The 27,072-nt window shown below is 41.6% G+C and overlaps 2 protein-coding genes across 7 annotated transcripts in view; both read right to left on the minus strand.

The window, feature by feature from the left end:
* Positions 1-65: 65 nt before the first annotated feature.
* On the minus strand, positions 66-17,887 carry srpk3 (SRSF protein kinase 3). The gene is made up of 16 exons (XM_023835852.2): positions 17,798-17,887; positions 17,249-17,357; positions 11,149-12,686; positions 9,207-9,315; positions 8,741-8,828; positions 7,549-7,636; positions 7,350-7,456; positions 7,083-7,248; positions 5,319-5,344; positions 3,162-3,345; positions 2,821-3,072; positions 2,621-2,718; positions 2,386-2,493; positions 1,869-1,938; positions 1,512-1,604; positions 66-851 (listed from the first exon to the last, which is right to left on the minus strand). The coding sequence occupies exons 1-16, from the start codon at positions 17,811-17,813 to the stop codon at positions 667-669; spliced, it is 3,237 nt and encodes a 1,078-aa protein (XP_023691620.2). The 5' UTR covers positions 17,814-17,887; the 3' UTR covers positions 66-666.
* A 472-nt stretch (positions 17,888-18,359) lies between these two features.
* Positions 18,360-27,072, minus strand: part of plxnb3 (plexin B3) — a 45,213-nt gene continuing 36,500 nt past the window's right edge. For all 6 annotated transcript variants that reach the window (XM_023835848.2, XM_023835846.2, XM_072713054.1 and 3 more), the window contains exons 26-36: positions 26,423-26,569; positions 26,079-26,238; positions 25,847-25,950; positions 25,676-25,763; positions 25,407-25,573; positions 24,926-25,086; positions 23,815-23,962; positions 23,564-23,628; positions 23,002-23,077; positions 21,433-21,507; positions 18,360-21,314 (exon numbers count right to left, since the gene is read on the minus strand). In XM_023835848.2, the coding sequence (XP_023691616.2) occupies positions 21,210-21,314; positions 21,433-21,507; positions 23,002-23,077; positions 23,564-23,628; positions 23,815-23,962; positions 24,926-25,086; positions 25,407-25,573; positions 25,676-25,763; positions 25,847-25,950; positions 26,079-26,238; positions 26,423-26,569 (1,296 nt within the window). In that variant the 3' untranslated portion in view covers positions 18,360-21,209. The remainder of the gene's footprint in view (positions 21,315-21,432; positions 21,508-23,001; positions 23,078-23,563; positions 23,629-23,814; positions 23,963-24,925; positions 25,087-25,406; positions 25,574-25,675; positions 25,764-25,846; positions 25,951-26,078; positions 26,239-26,422; positions 26,570-27,072) is intronic.

Here is a 27,072-nt window from a genome sequence, read left to right on the forward strand (position 1 = left end):
GTCCCCTTCGCAGTAATGCTGCTTCATGACCACAGTGGGACCTGAGCCCAGCTTATGCACCACACTTTGCTTCTTAAATGTTTATTAAGTACACAGGTTGTTTTCTTAGCTTTGCTTCCATACAGCAATGGCCACTGCAATGCATCCCCACGTCACTCGCAACATGTATCAAAAGTAAAGGCATTTCTTTGTTTTGGACTACACCTATTTTACTCACAAAGATCAAGGCACTATTATTAAAACGTAAAACGGCGAAAGGATGTAACTGCTGAATATTGTGATTTAAAAAAGAGGGGGAAAAAAATAATTTCAGGTCAGACCTTTTGTGACCAATTTCACTTCAGAAGCAAACGTCAACCCTTGAATCATGCCTGTGTGTGTATGTTGTGTGTGGGTAGCAGTAGTGACAAGGCTGAGGCTTCGTCTACCTCTCGCTCTGTGTGTGAGGTGGCTAAGGCCCCATTGCTTTGTGTGTGAGGTAGCTGAGGCCCCATTGCTCTGTCTGTGAGGTGGCTGAGGTCCCATCTCCCTCTGTGTGTGAGGTAGCTGAGGCCCCGTCGCTCTGTCTGTGAGGTGGCTGAAGCCCCGTCTCCCTCTGTCTGTGAGGTGGCTGAGGCCCTGTCTGCTCCCTGCTGTTTCTGAGGTGGCAGAGCAGAGGCACACTGACTAGGAGCTGAGCCAGGGGTGCCGCAGACACTGGGCAGCAGTGGCCCGCTTCTCGGGGATGAACTCCAGCATGGTGAGGAGGAAGTCACTGAACTGGGCCGCCTGCTCCAGGGGCCACTCGTATTTCTCCAGCAGCACCTCAAACAGACCCCATGGCTTCAGGCTGGAGATGTGCCGCAGGTGGCCTGTCAGGAGAATGAGTAAGAGCATGGGGGCTCTTCTTAGGAGCAGTTCACTTGTTGCACGGACATGATTAGCCCGTCGTGAAATTAAAATAAACACAAAATTTCTGGATACAGAAGTTACGATATTTGTTTTTGTTAATCTTTGGGATTTGCAAAATTAAAGATTTGTTCAGCCAACATAAGTAGCATTTAAGGTGTCAGACTCATGTAAATATTTGGTAATCAGGCCAACATTACACTTGCTGTGGGAATAGCAGTTGATACAACAACATATTAGGTCCATGAACTCCAGCTTAAGTGGTACAGTGTGTGATTTACTAATGACCTTAAGTGTCAGAGCTCAGGCAATCCATCTCAGCCTGCTGACAGCCAGTCATCTCCTCCCCCGGGGTCTGATTGGTCCCCTGGGCCAGTGACTAGCCGCTTTACCTACGCAGACTAATCCTCTTACCTGGTATCAATGCTGGTTCTTTCTCTGGATGCTGCTATAGTAGTGTCACCGTTTTACATACAACCAATTTAAGGAGCATGACCCCCCCCAAGAAGCTACTTATTCCATCACCCCAAAAAAGCGGGCAGTTATGAAAAGTACCGTTTATGTTTTACAAATGCAATCTCTGCAAAACAGTGAGCAACAGGAAAGTAAATTCTTTATCTTACCTCTGCGATTGAAGTATTCCCGGGAATACCGTCCGGAGAGGGCAAAATGGGGTGGAATGGATCCTAGCAACTCAACTATGTGGGCAATATGATCTGGGAATACGAAAGATAGTCAAAAGGATTCAACGATGGGCAACTAGTGGCTTTGTTATTCACTCATCAATCATTGTCATCTAGCATTAAATATATAGGCATCTCCATTAGCAAGCACTGTTTGCAAAAACAAAACTTCATGCTTCATCTTACGAACGGAGCGTCTTCCTTTACTGATGTTTGAAGACTGGAGTTACATGCAAATCTGCAGTCTGAAATTTAGTATCCCACTGTGGCAGAGAATCAGGTCAGACAGGCTCCTACCTTCATCTCGGGTGTAGTCTTCTCCTGAGTGAGGTTCGAACAGGTAGTCCCCGGTGGCCAGCTCAAACGCCTGCAATAACACCCCAGACTCCCATATAACTGCTTTTACCAGCATCACAAACTTCACTGGCAAGCTGGCAAAAACACCGAGAGCTCATACATGAAGACTTAAGTATAAACGCAGCTGACGACATGAAGGGAAGAAGGCGAGCTCCAGTTATGTGTTTACAATACTTAAAAGCACAGCATTTAGTGTGAAGGTGATCATTTATATTCTTAGAGCAGTGTTTCACAACCCGGTCCTCAGGGACCCCAAGACAGTCCATGTTTTTGCTCCCTCCCAGCTCCCTGCCAAACAGGAGGGAGCAAAAACATGGACTGTCTTGGGGTCGCTGAGGACCGGGTTTTGAGACACTGCTCTAAGAAAGACAGTGTGTCAAGAGCATCCATGATCCCATCTGCCAGAGCTTATACAGCATGGAAGATGCAGGGGAATCTGGCCTCTCTCTGAGCTCACCATGCAGGCGGTACTCCATATGTCAGCTGGGGGACCATATTCTGCACCGATCAAGACCTCCAGAGCACGGTACTGTCGGGTCTGGATGTCCTCTGTAAAATGTTTGTGCTTGCAGAACAGAGGAAAATTATCACAATTAATTTGAACATGCCACTCCCTTCTCCATTATCACTGATCTGCTTAAAGTTTTCTAATTACAGTATATTTATATGAATAGTTACGTGTGATGACTCACCACCCAGCAAGCGTTGCCCAGGTCAGCTATCTTGATGCGGATCTTATCTGCGTTCTGTGGCTCTAGAGGATTGACCAGGAAATCAGCTGCACTAAACACTGGCAGAAGAGACCACACTCATCAGCACATGATTAATCATTATACACGGGTCTGACCGCATAACCGAAGGTGAAGGGACACACAGGCGGGGTGGGACTGACTGTGTGGGGAGAGCAGTGAGCGATGGCTGTCTCTCTCGGTGGAGTATCCTGACAGTGTGGAGAGGGCCGACTCTGAGGTACGGGACAGGATGGAGCCAGACAGGCCGGACAGGCCGGAGCCGGGGCTGGAAAAGCGCATGTCCCCCGCCCCTGAGGACAGCCACTCCGGGCTGGCCTTACTGGGAGCCACTACCGGCCCACTGCCATAGCTGCTTCCGTTCCCATTCTCTGTACACAATGGGCCTGGGGACACTGTTAACACAGTAGTTCTAATTAATGTGGAAATGATGCTGGAGTTTAAAACAAAAGAGGTGAAGTTGCCTGTCGAGCTGGTAACTCACAGTGCGTATCCTGTCTGTCGGAGTCAGTGCCCTCCTGCAGTGCCACCCCCCGTCCCCAAGGGGGAGACGTGCCAGCCAGCTCCTCCATCCTCTGAAGGTCCAGCAACCTCTCCTCCAGCAGCTTCTGCTGCTTCTTTTCCTTGCGCTTCAGCTTCTTCTTCTTGTTCTTAGAGATCTTGCCTGTCTGAACACAGAGACGTCAGGGTCAGCCAGGGAAACCCAGAGGAAATCATCAGGATTAGGCATCCGTAACAGAGTTCCTGTTCATCTGCACTTTTGTGCCCAATAGGTGGCAGCATCGATTCCCCATCTCCATAGCTGTCCAATTTCTGATAGTCAAAAACCATGAGTATAGCTGCCAGAAAATCAATACTTAACACCGGCAGCCAAGATCACACATTTATATAGAGAAAAGCACACATTAGAGGTTTTATATAAACACCGATTATAAAGACGTGCACCAATAATCCACACAAAGGAAGACCAGGCCAGTGTAACCGGAAGCGCTTCTGGTGTGAATAACATTGGTGTCTAATGAGGGAGATGTGAGTGCTGCCTTGGGTTTTATAAGTCATGTAGAGTTATCTCAAAGTGTGAAGCACAGTGGTTGATCTTCTGTAATCTAGCATAAAAAAATCCATGCAGCAGGCATTCTAATGATAAATGAATAACTAAAGCCAAAAAAAAGTTGTTTACAGTCCAAGGAATCTTTAGCACAGGGGAGCAAATTTGCATTACCACAAGCAAAATTCTGATGCCCAGTGATTTCTTTAGAAATTATTTGTTTTAATAGCATAGCTATTAATTATGCAAAAAATAATCAGTGTTTTTTGTGTAATCCATGTTGAGTTTTCATGCCAACTTCATAAATGATACACTACATTTAATAAATACAGGACCACTGCTCAATAACTGGCTACATTTAATGCATCTCCCGCCCGCACTTCCTGCTCCACAGGTATTCTAGAACGCGACCTTCAATAAAGCATGAAAACTGCACTGGCGGCCACCACACAGTCTCTCAGAGCTGGCCAGGTGACCTCCAGTGATATGAGCCTTATGAGAAAAGCTGCATCTTAGGAATGATGAGGTCATGTGAACAGATCAGGCAGCCATGTGTCCTGCCAGTGAGCCTATTCAAGCAGACAATTCTGCCCTGATTGTGCAGAACTAACTATATACTCCTTACAGTACTGTGCATTTAGTCAGTATGTATCACTGCGAGAACTAAACCTATAGTCACTTAAAATTATCACTTTTGGATCTGACATTACTTTCAATATGGCATACTATGCTTTTTTTTAATTTTCACCTTTTTTCACCTTGAAGCTACAAACAACATTTCACACTGTTCTCTGAGGAATGACAGACTTTTGCTGACACCATGAAATGACAAAAAAGGGCTACAAAGTCAGGCTTTGCTTCACTAAGGAAAAGGATGTCTGCAAAAATGCATTAGTAATATTTTGGAGCATTTGAGCTTCATTCCATGCAGCTAATGTAGCAGCTTTGCATAGTGTAAAGACACCTCTCTGTAACAGACATTACAGACACTGTCCAATACAAATATACTGGCATCCCTCAGTGCTGCTTCTTCATTAAAAAAATATTATTCTAGGACAGGCCAAGTCGTTCTGCGAAAGTTGTTACAAAAACAAAATAACAAGCTGCAATAGCCACCATTTTCACAATATGACGAGTCCGACTCCTTCAGACTAAATTCCCAGGGACATACATACACAGTAGATTTCCTCCATATAATCCAGGATACAATCCAAGTTTTCAGTTTCTGTTTATGTCCTTAACTAGAGCAACGCATTTCCACTTTCGCAAATAGGAAGGGGAAATTTCACGGCTCTCCCCAAGTCAGGTAATGACAGAGGATATTATGATCATTATTAGGAGCATACAGTCTAACAGACATTACTTCACACATTTTCATGCTGATGTGTGAACACTGAGTATTCCCATGTTATAGTCCGTTTGCACCCATAAATAAAGAAATAAATAAAATCACACCGGGTTAATCGCATGCCAGACAGGGAGACCCAAATTCATCTTTCCATCTTTACCATCAAGCATAACAAAAAGGATTCATTTCTGTTCAGCAAAAATGACATTATTAGTCCTTTCTGCCATGCAAGCTTCTCCACATACCTGTTTGTCCCTGGGGGCGGTGCTAACTGCCATCAAAACAGAAGGAAAAGTGGAACGATTACAAAAAAGGAGAAATGAAATTAGGAGCAGTAGACAGTGCAGAAATAGGATGACCAGAATTCACGAGAGATTAAAAGTAAGAATGCAACTGATACCAGACAGTAACAATTGATAAAGGAGTAGCACGATATTTGAAAAGTACAGGAGCTGGTCATACAGCCTTAAGCAGTTTGCTAAAATGTACAAGTTTGCAAAATAAGGGCTTTCTGTTCAGATAGATATAATGCAGTTAGGTCGAGATTGCACACATACGAGGTCTCCTCTTTGCTAAAATCACATGCATCTTTTAAAAATGCATTTGTTGTAATTTTTTCACCAACTGCTCTCAACAGGGCTGTAGGGCTGCAACAAATATTCAATAACTGCGATAAATCTGAAAGTGAAAATGAATTAAAAACATGAAATTTAATGATGTATAACACTGATTTGGATACTTTCGTAAATGGGAAAATATATAGCCTGTATTTTTAAAGCAAAGTGGGAACAGCAACAATTTGCAACATGCCGATAAGAACTGAGGGAAAAAACAAGAGGGAAGGCAAGAAAATCAAGCCGAAAATAGTGAGCAGCCTGGCATTTTTTCCGCAGAAGTGGGGGATGGTTTGTGTGCATTACAGCACAACAGCACGGCGTACATGAAAGAGCGTTTGAAAGGGAAACATCCCAGTGGAGCACAAAGGTAACATAATGTTCACTTCCCAGTTTGTTATATTTGGCACAAGAGGAGCTCATTTTCAACGCTAATGTTTTGTCTTGAAAAGTAACCTTTTCTGCAATAATTGTTTGAAACAATCATTTAGCCTGATTTCTTTAAGAGATGACAAACGAATGCATTCAAAATGTTGCCAAATGATTTAACTGACATTGATTTTTGCAATGGAATCACTCGACTCATATGACCTAAAATACCCTATACCTTTAGCCAACTTGTATTAGACAAGGCTTAAATTCAACAGCTCTATTGTTACAGGTATCAAGTGCAGTGAAATTCTTACTTAAATGTTACCCTCTCAAACACATGATTACCATGTTTATTTCCAGCTACAGGTATTGATAAAATGAGCCAGCCTAAGCCAAGATCATATGAATAAGCTGACATTCCTGCATTGTAATAAAGAGTTCAATGTAAAAATCAGAAGCATTTGTTCTTTGGAAGTTAGAATTCTCCATTCTGAGTCATATGTATTCATTTAACAAATTTGGCACTCCTTAAACCTTGTTACTCTTACATGGAAGTATATGAATGAATAATTCAATATTTTGATAGAATAACTGAATATCAAAATACTCGGAATATCAAAAAATCGTTGCAGCCCTACAGGGCGGTACATATTTGCAAACCAAACCAGTAAAATAACACAAATGTTTGCATCAGCCTTATTTTAAACCTAAGATATACTGCTTTCGGTGCATTTCAGCAAGGGCAGCTTCATACCACACACACACACTGAATTAGACACCAAGTTCCTTTACATCATTTTGCGGCGATTAACCCCACATTTTACTGAGGCTGCGCTTACTAAGACCTCCCACCAGGGTGGGCTGTAAAGCATCTGCTACACCAGCTCCCCACAAATGCGTTTGCCCAAAACCGGGCATCACTGTGTTCGGCACCTGCCCCTGAGGTTCATTTTTCTGGATGGATACTGGGTGTTGTCCAGCTAAAGGGTATGAAAGCCTTAGCAGCTCCAGAAAGCCACTTGCCAGAGGAGCCAGAGGGGGGTGGCGCTCCGGCCTGCTGCCAGATGGTGGCCTCGGCGGCCAGCCTCCGGACGTACACCTCATCCACTTCGAGTAGGATGTTCTCTGGCTTGATGTCTGTGTGGATAATCTTGCATTTGGTGTGGAGGTAGTCCAAACCCTGCAGGACCTGTGGAAAAGCACAGGGAGGGAAAGAAAAAGGGAAATTAAACAGGAGGAGGGAGTCTTCCGTGCAAAGCTTAGACAGGGAAGGTCAGAGCGAGGCCTCACCTGGTGGAGTATGCTCTTCACGCAGACCAGGGGCAAGCCCATGTAGTTGGACTTGATGATCCATTTCAGTAATTGGTGGCCAAGAACCTCCAGAACCATGCAAACATCTGGCACAGAAAGCCGTTAAGGACACCTAGGGTCATTCACACAAGACTGTTTTAAAAAATGGACAAAAGATGGGGATATGGGAAAAGGATACGGACACCGTGAATGCCAGATATCTTGAAATCATCAATCAGCTGTACTATAGTCTCTCGTTTAGGGTCAGTGGGGTCGCTGTCTCGCACCTGAAGGGAGTGATATGGAAAAAATGCAGAATATATTTTGGCAAAAAGAGACATATCTGCAACTCAGATATGTTTATAACAGCTAGACTTGATCCAAAGTTTAACATAAAAATTGCTCAATAAATACTATAAAAATCAGCAATCAAAATTACTCTGTTCCATAGAATCATTTATATAAATAAAATTGATATCCTCCTTATTTCCCATTTGAATCCATGACTCCACTCATAGTTTTAACCTGTAAACTGGCATCCTGTTTCTAGATATTAATTACTCATATTTCAGGTATCACCTATACTGCAGCTAAATAAGAAATTACTTTGTAAGCGTACCCCAGAAAAGAAGTATTTAAAAATGAAATCTTTTTTTTTACTTCTCAAAAAGTGAGTGCTTACTTACTTGACAACAGACACTCACAGCCTGACAAGCCCACAGAGAAATCATGGGAAATTCTACTAAGGCACACATGTGCATCGTTGGGATGTTCCTAGTAAAGAGTGTAAAATCTGGAAACTCAGAACAGTTTCCAGTACAACCTGAAGCAGGCTGAGACTGATGTAAGACAGTCTGAACCGGAGGAGCCCGGCCCTGTTTTTCTGCATTTACCGTTTCAAAGACTCTTTTATTCATTTTCTCCAAGCCGGCATCTTTAAAGCACAGAGACGTGGCTCTCCCGTGTTTATTTCCCCCTTTTAACTCCTTCTGTTCATGTTTCTGCAACCTTCCCATCTTACAAGTTCTGAGAAAGCAGCACATCTATCACCCATAAGCATCAATATATAAAGATGATATAAGACATCACAGTAAGCAACTGCTTCTTCTGTAAGTGGGATAAAATTTCCTGCTGGAATCAAGATAGTTGGAACACTGTGTTTGTCATCTTTTTGTTAATGTGAAAATAAACACAGTAGATGCCTAAAAACAGACAATGGCCCATGGCTGTGTTTAGCCAGACACCTTGGCAATCAGTGTGAGGCAAGTCCCTGATGCTGGAGCTCATGTTTTACCATGGATCTTCGCCTCTGTATTTTTGCATGTATTGCATGTATTTGCATGTGTGTGTGTGTGTGTGGGGGGGGGGGGGGGGGGGAAGGGGGCACTTACGCATTTAAGCAGCTTGATCTCATCCAGAGCTGTTTCCGTGTAATGCTGAGCACTTTTCACGATCTTGAGAGCCACAAATCGCTTCCTCCTGCACACACACACACACGCGCACACACACACACACACACATCAGTCCTACATTGCTTCACTCACTGATTAGACAGGACAGTAGAAAGGCAGCCTCAATCCAACCCAACCCAGCATACTAGAACAGTGTTTCCCAACCCAACTCTTGGGACCCCAGGCAGTTCACATTTTTGCTCCATCCCAGTTCCCAACACACCTGTACCGGATATTTGGTGTTATTAATTGTTTGCTTCAGTTTTGCTGGGGGGGAGGAGCAAAAATGTCGACTGTCTGGTTGTCCCCAAGGACTGGGCTGAGCAGCACTGCACTAAACAGAAAGGACACATACCCATGATAGTCAAGTCACTAAAAAAAACAACACTTGACCAACACTACTTACTGGAGGTCCCAGCACAGCCAGACGGTGGAGAAGTGTCCCCAGCCCAACTTCCTGACAACATGGTACCGCCCATTGAACAGGTCTCCTATCTTCACTGGATAATACCCACCTCAAATACACACAGGCAGGTGATCAGGCACTGACCACTATCCAGGACATTCATTACCATTCATTGTTATGCAAAATTATATGGGCTACATCAAACAAAATAATTACCAAATAATTATTCATGTATTCTAAAACTAATTAAACATATACTCTAAAACTAATTAAAAATAGTAAATACAGAAATCATATCAGATATGTTATCAAATATGGCTGTTTCAGAAAAAGATTTCTATCCACTAGGAACTAATTAAAAAAAATACAACAAAAACAAAACAACAGCTTGATTCCTTCAGTGGAAACATGGTGTAAACTGCACTAATCATTGTGGATAATGGAACAATCAACATATCAGATGGACCTTGAGGCAGCCATTTGATTCCCTGAAAGCACTGTGACATTCACTTTACAGGAAGTCTTCACTAGTATTCACAAATGGTAAAATAAAATGTCTCTAGAAAAGCATTTCTATTTCTGAACAGAATTTTGTTTAATATAACCTGAATCGCCTGAGTCATCAAAAGGCCTCAGTCAAGTTTAAGTGATTTCAAGAACTGAAACAAAAACCAGCACTAAGTGCAAATAAAATTACACCCTCAGTTTCCGCAATAGTCATACTTCTCTGTCCCATGTCGATATTTCAATATTGCTTTCAAATGACATAATTCTTGTGAATACATTCTCCATTAAAGTGTAGTACATACGCAACAACATAAAACTAAAAATGAAATAAAAAGAAAATCTATAGCAGTATAATGTAAATCACCAGAAAAGTGCATTTCCTAATATGTTCATGTTTTTAAGAAAGTTTAAGTAAATGGCAAAAAGCACATAAGACAGCTATTCTGGATTTTTGGCAAAAGAACACTTCAGGGTCATTCCATATTAAATCACACAGAGGGTCCCACATTACCCTCTCAGAGGTACTGCTACACTGTTTGAGTGAGAAGCTCTCAAAGGGGGTGTCGGATGGAATTTTCTGCCATTTTCAGAGCTTTGTAGGAGGAAATGTACATAAGATATAGCTGATCTGATTACATTTTTTGAATTCTAACGGAGAAGTTAGCCTGAGTGATACAGTTTCAAAGCTGCACATGTCATATCAAAGGAGCTATGAATGTCAGAAGTGTGACCAAAAGTGTGACTCGTTCAGCAAAATGCATAAAATTTATTAAAATTTCAAAGGGCCGTAGTTTCAAAACTATTGCAGATACAGACCTAATATTTTGGGATTTTTCTAAAGTTTGTTAAAGGAGCATCTATTGATTTTTTCAGGGGAATCTGAGAGGGTAACCTGACAATTTTTTCTAAGAATGGGAAATTTAATATAGAATGACTCTTCATAGAATTATCAGTACTATTAGAGTTTTTCCTACTAAAGACTCTCAAAAACCATTGATTAAATTTGATAATAATTCGTATTTTTCAAGTGTTAGTAATTTCTACTCCCAAATGACTTAATGTCCTTGGTAATATACATCCTTCCTTCTGCCGAACAAAACCACATCAAGAATTAAAGTGTCACAACTGAATTATTATTGGGAACTTAATGCTGTTGTATCTTTAATTTAAAGTCATTACACGTCCAGCCAGTTTTCAAAGGTAATTACTTGGAATGATTCAATTAACACTGTAAGTACTCAATTTTAAAACTGAAACGTTTTCAAGACTTCCGTAGTAACTGCAAAAAGTGAAGCAAATTCAGCATTTAGTGAAAACTGAATACAATACAATAAAATCCATAAGGAAACAAAAATACTATATTACTTAGTTCTGACCAATTTCCCCTATATACAAAGATCTCTGATTTGATACATTAAAAATAAGACTAGTATACCTCTGCAGTAATCAGTAGGGTCTTCCTGTTCCTCATCATCTGATCCCAGGAGCTCTGGAGGGGGTGGAGTGTATTCAGGCGGTGGAGGGCTGAGGGCCTGGGATGGGGGGGTTTTGGCTGAGGTGACAGATGGTGTGGGAGGGATAGTGAACTGATCAGGAAGCACACACAGAGAAGGGCTATCAGAAGTGGGTGGAGCTTCTGATGAAGGTGGCGGCTGTTTGCTTGGGATCCTTGATACAGGTGTAGATAGGCAGAGTGGGGCAGTGGGCTGAAGGTCTAAAGAGAGTGGGGTTTCCGATGGGGTTGTTGGCGGTCTGGTTGGGGCCCGTAGTGTGGGAGTGGATGGGAAAAGTGGAGCAGCAGGATGAAGGTCAAGAGAAAGAGGAGTTTCTGAAGGTTGATTCAGCTGTTCGGCTGAAATTTGTGGTGTGGGTATAGATGAGGAGACCATAACGGAAGGAAAAAAGTCAGGTGTGGGTGTGGTTTTTGAGGCTTGATTCAGCTGTATGGTTGGGGTTTGTGGTGTAGGTATAGATGGGGAGACTGTAGCAGGAGGATGAAGATCAGGTATGGGTGGAGTTTGTGAGGCTTGATTCAGCTGTTCGGTTGGGGTTTGTGGTGTAGGTATAGATGGGGAAACTGTAGAAGGAGGATGAAGATCAGGTATGGGTGGAGATTTTGAGGCTTGATTCAGCTGTTTGGTTGGGGTTTGTGGTGTAGGTATAGATGGGGAGACTGTAGCAGGAGGATGGAGATCAGGTATGGGTGGAGTTTGTGAGGCTTGATTCAGCTGTTTGGTTGGGGTTTGTGGTGTAGGTATAGATGGGGAAACTGTAGAAGGAGGATGAAGATCAGGTATGGGTGGAGATTTTGATGCTTGATTCAGCTGTTTGGTTGGGGTTTGTGGTGTAGGTATAGATGGGGAAACTGTAGAAGGAGGATGAAGATCAGGTATGGGTGGAGATTTTGAGGCTTGATTCAGCTGTTTGGTTGGGGTTTGTGGTGTAGGTATAGATGGGGAGACTGTAGCAGGAGGATGGAGATCAGGTATGGGTGGAGTTTGTGAGGCTTCATTCAACTGTTCGGTTGGGGTTTGGGGTGTAGGTATAGATGGGGAGACTGTAGCAGGAGGATGGAGATCAGGTATGGGTGGAGATTTTGAGACTGGATTTATCCTTTTGACTGGGATCTGTAATATGGGTCTGGATGGGAAGAGAGGAGCAGAGGGATAAAACTCAGGAGAGGGTGGACTTCCTGAGGATGGTATTGGTTGCTTAGTTTGTGGTATGGGTATGGATGAGGAGAGTGCAGTAGCAAGATGAGAGCCAGATGTGGGTGAAGTTTCTGAGTAAGGCGATGCCTGATTGGTGGGAACGAGTGGTATGGGTATGGATGGTGAAAATAGGACAGCAGGCTGAAGGTCAGGAGGACTTTGAGAAAGATGAAGCAGAGGAGGTGAAGGTGTCCTGGTTGCAGCAGGATGCCTGTGAATTGTGAGGATATGAACTTCGTCTACGCTGTTGGAACTCTGGGGCCTGAAAACAAGTACAGAAATAAAAAAGGCTATTAACATATGGAATTTGAACATCCTGGAAATCCCACCCAGCTTTCCCTTAAAAATTTATGTGTGCATTACCCTGTAGACTAAACTGATACACTCATAATTAGTATTCTATTCAGCGGCAACAAAAAACAAGTAAACACATGCAGCCGGTTTAAAGCCCAATATCAGCCCAACCAAATTCATACACAGTGTGCCTAAAGCATCATCACAGCACCCTGATTATTTAAGGCCCGATTGCACATAATATTCAACCTAGTAAAGTAAAATTTAGGGAAATAAAAAATAGACTAGAACAGAATAAAAATAAACACTTTTGTCTTTTGTAAATTAAATTTATGGACATGTAAAGAAGAAAAAAAATACATAGCTTCTACTTAAATACCATCTCTTGACAGCATTTTCTATATCCTGCTGTCAGTTTAAATACCTGTGTTGTCACCATTTCAAATTTCCACTCCAGAGCACAACCAGCATATAATCAGTTTCCCAAGATTTTTTGGTTTTTGTCTGGTGTTTCGATTGGTGATTGACTGAAAAATATTCTACCTTAACTTGTCGAGTTGTATTTTTTATAACATTCCATAGAGCTGTCTAATATACATATATATACAAATTCACATACACATGGTAACTGCCATAAATACCCAACATAGAATAAACATCACATACACTATGATTCACAGCTTAAAGGATACTAATTTAAGCATGTAGTTTTCAAATAAGTGTATTACTTGATATTTTCCATCCATTTCCAATATCCAGTATTATCTATTCATTAACTAAAGTGACCATGGAAAACACACATAATATGCCAATGGCCACCATACACATAAGATGAAACACACAAACTCGGCAACACTGCAAGGGTTAATCAGTGTTGCTAAATTGATTACGGTTTGCAGACTTGTGTGTGCTCTGTCCTAACTAGTTCAACTGTAGGTGATAAAATATCATTATAATTCAGTTTTCCCCATCCGGGAAGAAAAACAAATCCTAATGCAAAATGAGGCTGTAATTTCATAGTTCCACAAAAGAATAATTCATAAACTGAATTTCTAATGAAGTTATCCAACAGTGTACCCCTGCACCAGTGTACGTCCATCCCTAGACAACAGCTCAATACAAGAACAAAAACAACGAGTAAACCAGAAAAATTCACCATGATTATCTAATTCTGAGAAGCAGACCACGGGTGTATTTCAAAAGCCAGACTACAGGTGTGATACACTTTTTTCATGTCAGCTATAAATGATGGAGTATGGCTGCTGAAGGAGATGTGCTTTTATAAATCCACATGCAAGAAAACAGCCTGTCATATTTTCCATTTTTTAAATTTACTTTATCCTTTACCTGACTTTGACATAAAGAAAGAAATGCCAGCACGTCAGATTAATTACATTACTAGGGGAGAATAAAATAGTAATGTTATATGATAAAACATTCTAACAACACCATTATTCATTAAAACTAATTACATAACATTTAATGCCATCATATTTTAACAAGATTAAAACAAATGCACAACATACACTGAGAATTAAGGGACATCACCGTCATCTACACAAGCAAACAATGCTCTCTGTTGCAGAGAAGCATGGCTGCATTCAGCATCTCTGTGCACTACTGAAAAGAGCAGGGACTTAGTCAAGTTTAGCTGGGGCTTGACTGTTTTTTAAGAAAGATTGGCATTGGGGCTAAAATATTTGGGGCTATGATCAGACCTAATGACACGCATGGTTGTAGTCCTACTTACAAGACATTACCCTCATAGCTAGTTAACTACGTTGACTTAATGCCATGCCAGCAACCAGGGGTATATTTATGGCGAGCAAATGGATGGTAAAACGGACTGAACAAACAGAAAGCTTAAAACATCATAAATCACTGGAAATTGCTACAGTTAGAACAATCTAAACAAGATGTTTTCTTTACTAAAAAGCTGTTAAAGAGCCAGAAAAATGATAAAATCACCATCCTCAAAGTTAGCCTTTTACCCCAGACATAAACTGAACAATAGAAATTTTATTCTGCATACCAATTGTATCACTGCGCACCATGAAATTGCTGGGCCGCTTATATCTTCTGCGCAGTGATATGATTGGTTTGTGGAGTTTGGTACTGTGGATTATCTTCAATAACCGGGTCATGATTTCTGGTAAGAGACATTGCTGTTGGATTTAATAAAAATGTATCTTTCTGGCACTTTAATCACCTATTATATTTGAGAGAAGCCCAACATTTCAACGGTCGATATCTCCAACCACTATGCAACTCCCAGCAGAACAACCTAGATGGATAGATAGCACTAAAGTCCAACTAAAACATCTTTTTCAGTTTTGGAGTGAACTGCCCTTTTAGGTCTATTTCCAGTTTTTGGATCAAAACTATTACCTAGACATCCCATATCTCAGATGATAGTTTATACTTCCGTCAGTTGAAATACATATAGCCTTGGTTCACAAAATGAAATATTAAATTTGGCATATTTTGTGTTTGTTTTATACATATTCATATCACTCCAAAACAGTAGGATCAGAAGAAAATGGACAGAATAGCATACATGTCTCAATTTCTTTGTCCTATTGGCATAATACACTGACTTTGCTGCAGCATAATAGCAGTAGCAGTCGTCAGGGACATATATAGTCATCCCACCATAATGAGACCCATAAACGCACTCAGACACAAGTGCAGGGGCTATGCAGAACACACAAGAAAACACAAATAATCAAAAATCGGAATATCTCGCTGAATATCCCATTCTGAGCCGGTGGAGATTGCTCAAAAGCAGCCTGTAAAGTGAAACTGATGTAGTGGAAAAAAAACCATTAACGGGATCAAGTTGGGTCGTGAAAATGTTGTGTAGCAATTTCGTACACATCGGGCACTGTGGAAAAATTTGCCGTTAAGGGTGATGCTGCGCATGAGCATGTGCAGACGTGCGAGGAAGAAAAGGACAGGTGGTACAGATCGGTTCAGAAGCACAACCAGATGATGTTATTAAACGGACGCCAGTCAAACATTACAAACGACGTGGAAATAGTGATAGAAATACGTCTCATCCAGCTATTTTTATACAAATGAAGAAGATTCTTGCAATTAGGCAAAATATCGCGATCATGTAATAATTGTAACATGCCTAAATACAATCAATATTAAAGTTTGTTTTTTATGTTTATATGTAGGGCTGCAGCGATTAGTCAATGACGTCGACGCTGAAAATGCGTCGACATCAATGTTTTAAATCGACGCATCGTTTTTTTTTTTAAATTATTGTTATAATTTTTTTTATTTACAATATGCTTCAGTCCGTTTTAATAAAAATTTCCTTTAATATCACTATATAATTATGAGAGTACTTAAAATCACACAATATTGGAATTTCAATTGTATTCTTAGAAAGAAAATTAATCGATTAGATTAATCGAGAAATCGGCAAAATAGTCGATTGATTAATCGGGAGAAAACGAGTTATTTATATGAAATATTATATAACGTTTTAAAATGTTATATGAATAGGAACTGATAAAATTGTACAGAAATTCACTTACACAACCGTTCCCTTAATCTATTCACTTTTATGCATGTAGTTTTTATTCAGAATAAGCAGTTTTTCTTTCCACCACACAATTTTCACATAGAAACATTCGTGAATTCAGAAATATATCCATTTATTTGGACCTATCACTTACAATCATTGCAGGACGTCATTGGATACGTTAATGATTTCCACAAAGCTTTAAAAAATTAAATCTGCATCGCGCCTGAAAATGAACAAAATTCAGTACATCTGCAGAGCACGCAGACTAGCCTTGTATCATTTACAAGCAGAATAAGCACAAGTCACAACAATCCTGTGGATAGCATAACTGTATGACAGTTCTTTCAGATGACAGCATTACTCGTTCCTGTTAAGAACAGTGCAAAATGCTTATTCCCATTGCATTTCTATATTTGATATATCATTCAGAACATACGTGACATAATTAAATTATGCAGATTTGCTTTACAGTTCACACACCGAACCAGACTACATTTAAACTACATTGACAGTATTTAATTATTACATGGAAGGCATTATGAACCTTAAACTGTTTGCTGCAAGTTGCAGCCTGCGACCTCCTAATGTAACCAAATTGAAATGTAATAAATGGAATTACGCCGACAGCAGGTCATGCCTTTTCTGTATCATCGGAAGACACGTGTTCCCGCAGATGAAAACCTCGCTTGACTTTCAGATATAAATATCCGCACATGGTGCAGCGCAAGCTGAAAATACAATAAGTGCATTTCCACGCGCCGTTAATTTTTTTAAATAAATCGTTGCATTATTGACACCGGGACGAATCAAACCGAATAGGAAGGGGTGGGCTGGGGGTGGTGAGACATGAGTCAATGTGCTTATCTGGACAAATGAGTCGTTCAGCCCCCTCTAAGTATTTTTAGCACATAGTCTCACAGACAGAGACCCGGCCGCAAAATCGGGGACAACCCAGGGGTACGGCTCAGCAGGGGCGGCTAGCAGCTACTCACTGCAGCTCCAAGCTGGAGATGTCCACGTCGGCCGCTCTGCGGTGCTTCTTGCTCTTCTTTTTGTGCTTCTTGCCGTATTTGCTCTGCGGGTTGTGATTGCCGCTGGGGACTGAGGGCGATCACAGCACACAGTACAGTCAGACGCACAGATCGCTACCCAGCTTAGCAAACCGTTACAAGTCTCACTCCTAGCATTATGCCCCACCGTTGTTGAAATGTAAAAAATGTGAAAAGTTTAGCCTTGCTCTCTGAGTTACTTAGTAGACGCGTGGTTAGAATGTCGTTAATCATGTATAACTTCTCAACGACATACATTTTGAATAATGACAAAAGTGTTAGCTAGCTGGGAACACACTCAAGCTCGGTGTCCGCACACTCAGGTAGCATTAGCAAAGACGAGCAAACCGGCTGTGCGAAAAATGACATAACACAGAAAAGTACATCCTCTCTTTACTTTACATTAACATTGCCGTTACGCGACCACACCTGAATAGTCTAACTAGTACTGGGTAAGAAAAACGCATGTTTTTGCGTGTTTAAAACTCTCACCGTTCATTGATATCATCAGGACAGCTGTCACCACACACACACTGGGCTGTATTTAGAGAAGCGCATGCGCAGTGACGAGTTTAGCGCAGCTGGGTTTTCCGTAGGATCACGACCGCTGAGCAAGTATACTTATGTGTTTGTGCTGAAGACAAATGACTTTCTAAACAATACCATCGTCCTGGCCAACCCAGTCATTTACTGGCCACACCGCAGATTCATCTGCATGCCCCTCTCACGCAAATCTCAGAACCAATGGTTTACAAGATATGTCAAGCATGTGGGAGCCACAATCTTGGAAGTTCCCTAATGCCTGCAGATTTTTACCAACCCTAGATTTTCCAAAGGTCACAGTTAATCCCATTTCACAGTATACCTTAAAAATACACCACAAACATAAGCTAAATTACACATTAAGATTGTAGTTGGTTAAACAGAAAACTTGCTGACAATGTCTCAGTGCAGTATTTTGCAAGAATCCATAACCAATATTTTTAACAATTATTTAAAAATGAAAATATAATTGGGAACATTGTAATACACAGTAAATAATGACGACATGAAATCCAATGTTAAATAACTTTATTTTCCGAATAAAAATCCTTCAGTTACTCATTTTGGCTTCCAATATTTCTTCAAATGATATATCCAGTATCGTAGTCCAATGTAAGAACAATTTCTCTTCATCATATTTACAGGCACATGTACACGATTAGCAAACTATACACATTACAAATAAAAAAAAAGGCTAGGTTTACTAAATCAAATTTGTTTTCCATTTTCCCCCAAACACTTTCTCAAGAATGAGTTATTTGCAAAAATGAAAGAAGCAATTTCAAAACACCCTGTTTTTCATCTAACATTTATCATTTAAATAAGCTGAGGAAACAGATGCCACGGTACTGTACATCTTAATCAAGAATGTGGTAAAGGAAGAAAGAAATGCAGGAAAAAGGGAGCACACTGAAAAAAACACCAGAGATATGGAGTTTAAGTTACCAATCTGTATCTCCTAGGGGAAGAACAAGATCACAAGCTGAGGCTCATTTTGTGCCAATGCCACTGCTTTCTCACATATGTCCTGGCACATGCGTGTGCGTACACGCACGCACGCGCACACACACACACACACACACACACACAAGCATGCACACACACAGACACACCCCAAGCTAAACAGCCATGAAGGTAAATTTAAACATACCAGTAGTTCACACAGTCATTAAGCCAGTCTAATCACAAACATGCAATGGGGGGAAAAAATAACCTCACACTATTCAAGATTACATCAATAAGCCGGAGAAGCTGGCAAAACGAAGCAGGCAAAAGATGCGATGCACATTTCATCCCGCAGAACACAGCAATGCCATGATTGTTGATTGGTTCTTTTTTATTCAGTAACCATCATGTTCCCACGAGTCGCCCAGGCGGAACACAGCATCAAGCTAAAATAAATACATAAATAATTAAACTATAAATGTGCAGACCTGTCGCTGGTAAGCAGTCAACACAGGCTCATGGACGCATTCTCCTTCCCCGCATTAATCCTGGAGTCTACTTTACACTAACTCCAGCCTTACCCACTGCTTGGAAGCGTATACACACCTGGGCCCGAAAAAAAAAATGCTGTATACAAAGTGCTGAGGGGATAAAAGCAAATTAAAAACAAATTAAAACCATTCAATTCAGATTCCAGTCTACCAATCAAGCTTAAATCACTGTGTACACCAAGAATGCCATACACTGTACCACAGGAAGCCATGGCAAAGAGCCACATGATTGTGAGAAGATTACCATTTTTAACAGATTACCATTTTTATTTATAAGCAGATGAGGGATCTGATCAAGTGCAGGACTATTATAACAGCAAAACTACTGAGCAAGGTAACCATTTACTGACCACAAAACACCCAGCACAACACTGGAAAAAACTGCAGCCACTTCCAATCAGCTTATCTTACTACAGTTGTAAGATATAAACAAATAATTCAAAAGACAGTCATTCGCAACATGTCCTGTACAATTTCATAAGCAAGTAGCATATTTTCAGTTGCACGTGATTTCGAGAGAGCTCTGAAGGCACATGTGGTAATAGTGTAAAAATTAGCTATAAATAAGTTACAGTAAATAAGTTAGTTGCTATATAGCATTGGTTTGAAACAACCACTTCTAGATAGATGGTGGAACAAGCTGCTGGCTGTTACGTACCAGGCTGTCCGATAGCGAAGTTAATTGCCGTTCCCTCCTCTTCACTAGATCGCTTGTCAGCCTCTCCTAACCCCACACAACCTTCCCAACCACTGCCCCCCCCCCCCAATCCATTTATTGCTTCACTGTAGTGTGAAAGTCATCCCGTTTAATTAAATTGAAAAAGCTATTTCATGAAACATATATTAATACTGTTAATTTGGCCAGATCTTGAGAAGACCTCTCTCACTCCACATACATATGGCAGGATATTTTCCGAAGAGGAGATTTCCCTGTTAAGTTAGTCTTACTCCTGTAGAACAAACAATTGTTCACTTTCGCAAAGCCACAGGCAAAACTCCCAAAGGGATTAAATATTTACATTCCACACACCCTTATATCTTGCTATCAAACAGCGTTAGTTTAAAGCAGACAGTAGATGCTCTGGCATTTACACTCAGTAACTGCCTGTGACTAGCAATCAGCAAGAGTGGATGTCACAAAAACCTCAATGCAGCTGTTTTAAGAAACCAGGCTGAGTAATGAAAGCCCTGCTCCGTGTAGCCTGAAAGAAAGCATAACCTCTCTCTTACTATTGGTTTACCTGCTGTCAAACCAGTTTTCTATTCATTCAGCTGTGCATATTTTAAACTTTAGCAATTGAGTCATTGCAACAAGGTATTTACACAAATAACTGAATTCTAAAAGTTCACTGGTTCAGTTTCATACAAAAGAAATCACGAAAATGACCAAAACAAGAATTAAAAAAACAAAACATTTTCACCTACTGTGTCAATACTGTCAGTATGAAAACATGTTTGTTGTGCCTCATTATGCATCTTACCAGCTTACTAGAACACACAAGACTATATATGTGCACATGTACACACACACACCCCCTAAGACAGTTATCAGCCATTCAGTTTTCTTGTGCCATAGTTTTCTGTTGTGTATTGTAAACTACAGTCCAAATGATTATAGAAATTAATTCCCAGTTTTGACTCCAGGTCCCTTTCACTTCAAGTTCAGTAAACGATAACAACAGAACTTCCAAGGGCAGAATTTTTCAAGTTGGAATCTGGAACAGAAAGTGACAGGAGCTCCAGAGTTGGTCAGTGGTTCCTCCACTTCGGGTGTCTGGTATCTCTGAGGCATCACAGGTCAGTTGTGTTCTTTGCCTCAAGTGGCACTTAGGCCAATGCTCATTTCAAAGTGACCCATAGCAGAGTCACAGGTCAGTAACCTTGTTCTCCACCAGAGCAGCGACCTGCTGCAGGCGATAGGCCAGCTGCATCTTCTGACCTGCAGGATCCTCTTCCAGAGACATGATAATCTGTGCACAGACATATATGCAAAAAACACCCATATTACTCTTCCATGTATTCAGCCATGGCAACTTTCACTGGTGATGCACAACAAACAAGCTCATTATGAAGCTGTGAGCTACTGACCTGATCGTAGTACTTGTTGATGTATTTGTAGAGCTCGTGCAGTGCCAGCAAGCCATTCATCTCTGACGCAAAGCTCTAAAATAGAAACATCACAAAGTACTATATAAAGTTATCACTGGTGATTTGCTACGTGGAGTTTGGATGGCAAATCAGCCGTATGAAACCTGCGGCTCCTGACAGTTCTGGCAGCATGATTCCACTGCTACTAGAAATAACTAATTGTACTTAAATTGAGTCATGAATGGCATCCTAAATCTACCCTGCAAAAAAATAATAAAATTAAAATGGTAACACTTTACTTAAAGCACCCATACATAATGTATTATAGATACAATTCATAAAGTATTAAAAACACCGCTATTACTATTTATAAAAAGGCATAACACATTACAGGCATGTTTATTATGCATTATGAATGCTTTATGAAACTCATCTATAATAAATTATAAATACCTTCATAATGCAGTACAAAGCATCCTTAATTTACAACAACCCTTATAATTCATTTTGAAGGTATCTATGGTGCATTATAGGTGAGAGCTTCATAGAGTATTCATCATGCATAATAAACAAGGATATGATGTGTATTGCCTTTTAATAAATAGTTATAGCCATGTTTATATTTTACAAATGCATTATGAATTATCTATAATTCATTATTATGACTGCTTTAAGTGTTACCAGTAAAACTTTGCACTTTCTATGAAGCACCCTTTTATAACACAACATGCATACCTACTTAATACATTATAATGCATTCATAAAGTATTTTAAACACATGTAAATATTTATATAAAGGCATAACACAATACAGACATGAATATTATGCAGCATGGATGCTCTATGAAGCTCCCATCTATAATGTACTATAAATACCTGCATAGTGCATTATAATGGTCAGTATTAGAATTAAGGATGCTTTGTATTGCATTATGAAGGTATTTATAGTGCATTATAGATGAGAGCTTCATAATAAATATGGCTGTAATGTGATATGCCCTTTTATAGATATATATAGCCGTGTTTATAATACTTTATGATTGCATTACAATGCATTATGAAGGTATCTACAATGCATTATGCTGACTGCTTTAAGTGTTACCCTTTGTTCTATGGAAAATGAGGTAATAAAGGTGAACCCTGTTCAAGGAGCATTGATTTTTTTCTTTTTAATTAATAAAATTAATATTTTTAAAAAATAAAACTTGTGGTTTAAACTACTTTAAAAAAATCCAGGAGTTGGAAAGTTCAGGTCCAGAAAGTACAAATCCAGACCAAGATTTTGTTTCAACCAATCAGTTGAGTATATAGAGTCACAGCCACAGAGTACTTACCTGGTTGGTTGAAACAAAATCTTGGTCTGGATATGTACTTTCTGAACCTGAACTTTCCATCTATGCCAAAGTCTACACATAATTACTAGCCACTGACTATGACCCTTAACCCTACTCCTGATTACGTTTTTCCCTTTACCACTTTCTATTAGGATACCTTGTCTGTACACCCAGTAACATGAGAGAGATATTCAGTCAAACTTCATAATAACACAATTAGAACCATTCTTCTTACCCCTGATAGCTCAGTGAGGGTGGAATTCATCTCCTGGTAACAGCCAGAAGCTGCATTATGGATGTCACTGTAATACCTTTTGCACATAGAGACAACAACAAATAGAAATATTTTAAATGGATACATTTTTTGAAGGATCCCGTAGGACACAGAAAAATTCTGGCATATTCTCTCACATAAGGACAGAAACTCCAGAAGTACAGAACTGGATGAATGTGTTCGCAGACTGTCACATTAAGTCATAAGTAATTTTTCTCAAACCTGTTCTTGGGGACCCCAAGACAGTCTACGTTTTTGCTCCCTCCTAGCTCCCTATCGGTAACAAAATTGTGGACTGTCTGGCAGGGATCTGGGGGAAGCAAAAAGTCTTGGGGGTCCCTAAGGACCAGATCGAGAAACACTGCATTAAGTGAACATGGCAATCAGGTTGTTCTTCCTGATAAACAGTTCTGACTGTGAATCTCCTTCACAGTGTATTGCTCTGTCACTAACCTCAGGATTCCCTGTCCATCACATCTAACTGATCTGAGCTCGGTCCCTAACAGCTACACGTACGTCTCACCTCTCCACTAGCTGTTTGTACCGGGGGATCTCTCTGGCATACAACAGCTTGTTCACTGGGGAGTCCTGCATGTAGCAACAGACATGAACTTCAACATGACAATCATTACCATGGACACTGAACATGGACAAATGTGTCAGCTACATATGACCAGCTGTGTGCGGTTTTGTGGCGGCTGAAAAGATAAGTCAGCCAGAGAAGGTTAACCCAGAGGGGAGAAATCAGATCCAGAAATGAGATGTGACACAGACCCGGCCCACTTTGTGTTCTGACGTGGTGCACGAGTCGATGAATGTCTGGGCGATGACGGACAGCACCGCGTCCACGCTGTCTGTGACCTGGACATCGAAGATGAACTGAGGGTTCTTCAGGATGTTGACCCAGAAACGCAGGGGCAAACTGAAGGATTTAAAAAAGAAACAATATGGATAGTCCAGTAGCTGAGGAATCCATATTCATAAAATAACTAAATAAATGAATGACATTCTGCATATACAGTGGTTATAGATACAGTGGAATTTCTTAAAAGTCGGGGAATACGGGGTTTAATTACAGGTAAGGCAGGCAAAACGCAGACGGACAATACAATGACCGGACTGGGGAAACAAACTGAAACGCGGACCAAATACAGAGGACTAATGACAACAACCAGAAACAGCTGATCACACGGGGATTCCACACGGGCTTAACGAGGGGGCGTGGCACACGGAAGGAGCGGACGATAGGGGCAGGACACATTGTTTTTTTTTTTTTTTTTTTTTTTAACTTTACACATTGTTTGGATGCATTTATTTTCTTACTTTACAAATTTCCGTTTTGAATGTGCTTAGATGTGTTTAGTACAGTATATGCTCTTCTTATTTTATTCATTCCTTTTGTGTTTAAATGCTAAAAAAAAAAAAAAAAACTTTAGGTGTAATTTTTTTGGGGCCGGGAACCAATTAATTGGTTTTCCATGATTTCTTATGGGGAAAATTCGATCAGAACTTGAACTTTTTAGGATTCGATCTGGAGTTCTGAACGGATTAAATTCGAGTTCTGAGGTACCACTGTACATCGTGGAATCACAAATCTAGCAGAAATGTGCAGTTGGATTCTCATACATAAAAACAGCATCAGCAGATGAGTCAAATTTATATTTTACCAGTAGAAGCTTTGGTAGAACTGACTAATCACAGGCTCAGCTCTTTAAGCTTAACTTGTCCGATTTAAGGTACCACAGTTTAAATGGACTTCATATTCGTTCACTTACATTTTGGCCAGACTACCTTAAATCCGAGAAGTTACCCCGATAAGCCAGTAACCCCGCTTCATAGTACAGGCCCCAGGATCAACCACCAGATTCAGACCGGTGACGCTTACCTGTTCGTCTTCCAGATGTGCACTGTCTCCGGGTCCTCGATGCCGTGCTTCTCGGCCATGTCGTCCAGGAAATCGAAGAAGAATCTGACAGCGATGGGCGGCGAGCGCTTGGTGCTCAGGATGGCAACGAACACGTCGTCCACAAACTTCTGCAGCGTACCCTAATGACGAGAGAGGAGGTGCGCTTCACTTCCAGCCTCATGGCCTCCCCCAAACCCCTTTGGTAAGCAGGCGGGTCGCTCTGCTCGATTCAGCCACATGACAGTCAGTACAAACGGCCCCAGGGCCTTTGTTGCACTAAGGCACAACCACCTCTCCCTGTCATCAAGCGAATACCAACCGGAGTCTGCAGTGACAGCTAAGGAAGCACGTGCGACAGTGGAGATCTGAGGCTGAGTGAAGCAGGCTGGAAAGGGAAGTCGCACATGAGAGGGAACAAAAATGACAGGTGGGGGGGCTGACAGGAGGGGTGCTTCCCAACCTTCATGGAGAGCAGGCGTGTGAGGTAGATCTCGGGAATAGCCTTGGCTCGCTCTCTCTCCCTCATGCTGCTCTTCCGGTGCTTGGGAATCTCTGGGTCCTCGCTGGATTTCACCAGATGCCAGAGACGCAGCCCCTCCTCCTCCTCGCCTTCCGGCATCGGGGCCTCTGCGGGCCGCGCAGAGAGACGCACTGAGAGCCGCACGCGGCATGCAGAAGTGTTATAGCAAAACAGATGAACAGGCCAGTGGGTAATTTCCTGGTGCTTACTCTCTCCTGTCTGGTAGACCTGGTTAACTCCCATAATTCCAGAGTTCTGGGTGCGGGGGATAAGAGCCACGGTAGCCCCGTCTGGTACCTAAGAGGGAGAGAAAGAGCGAAATCAGGGATGGTGTGTCACTGTGTAAAAAGGCAAACGATCACGGGCGGCACACTGCTGACCTTGTAGTGCTGCAGCGTGTTCTGCCTCTTCCAGCGGCCCTGGACCACTGCTGTGACATCGTCATCAGACAGGGTCAGGTGACCCGCCTGTCCAGATCGCCACTCTGCAAATGAACAATATTCTTCCAGCATCAATCATACACTTAAAAATTTTTTAATTAAATTAAAAAGTTGTCAAAAACTTGTCACAAGGGGGCGCTGGTCATTTGGGCAATCATGACTGTGGCCATACCCAGATCCAAGGAGTCGGCTGAAGGTCTCTGGGAAAAGGGCACTCCTTTGTAGATTTGGTCCAGGATCTTGTCCTTGACTTGGGTGATGGTGTCAGCGTCCAGGACCTTAACTGGACAGGGCTGGACCTCAGCGCCGTTCTTTACGAGCACCGTCAGCGTCTTTGGTACCGGATCAGGATGGTGCGGCAAGCAGGGTGGGGGAAACAGCAGAGGAACGGGAGAGGCTACTCAGGATGCAGCGACTGGCTGGGCATTGGCACACCTTCCGCTCTGGGGGGGGGGGGGGGGGGGGTTTGGCGCGCGGGGGTGTGCATGTTCACATCGCGGCGACACAGACACTGACCATGGAGCAGTAGTCGATGTCCTCTCTCAGCAGGTGACTGTCATTCAGGGTCCGCTTGGCCTTTCCTGTCACCGCGTCCACCGGCCCCTTGTCCACCTGGTACTTGATGGCCCGATAGAGCATGTAGAGCGACTCTCCTGCCACCTCCTGCGGCCCGGCGACAGAGCAGGACAGCAGAACCGTCACACACACGCACATGCATCTGTTCTCCCCGCCATGCCCTCTGACTCACACTGTCTACCCATTTAGCCAGTTTGTTTTAAATTAGAGGCCATTTGCACTATTTCATTATCTAATTCTTGGCTCCGAGGCTTACTGAATTTTAAGGTACTGCTCTGTAATTTCTTTTTGAATGGAGTTATTGAGGCACTGACACTGAGAAGCTGGAAGGCCATATAATTAGGAAAATCAAACACTAATGGGCCTCTCTCCAGTTTCAGAAGATAAGCCAGTGGTTCTCAGTCGTGTTCCAGGAAAACACCCTGCTAGAGTGGTTTTCATTCCAACCCACACTGCTTTCAACCTGCCACATTCATTATTAGCTTATTAAATGCCATCTGAGCCTGATTAAGGGAGGATTGGAATGAAAACATTCTGGCAGGGGAGTCACCAGGAACAGGACTGAGAACCACTGATAACATAGATATTGG

Source organism: Paramormyrops kingsleyae, chromosome 6 (genome assembly GCF_048594095.1).
Source record: "Paramormyrops kingsleyae isolate MSU_618 chromosome 6, PKINGS_0.4, whole genome shotgun sequence".
NCBI classification, from domain to species: domain Eukaryota; kingdom Metazoa; phylum Chordata; class Actinopteri; order Osteoglossiformes; family Mormyridae; genus Paramormyrops; species Paramormyrops kingsleyae.

Bases quoted from the DNA above. Each gene is read 5' to 3' on its own strand.
- srpk3 (XM_023835852.2), bottom strand. The intron at 7,637-8,740 runs GTAAGTGCCCCC...CACTCCCTTCAG, and splicing joins AGATCAAGCTGCTTAAATGC to GTGCGAGACAGCGACCCCAC. The intron at 2,719-2,820 runs GTCAGTCCCACC...CTCTTCTGCCAG, and splicing joins CTCACTGCTCTCCCCACACA to TGTTTAGTGCAGCTGATTTC.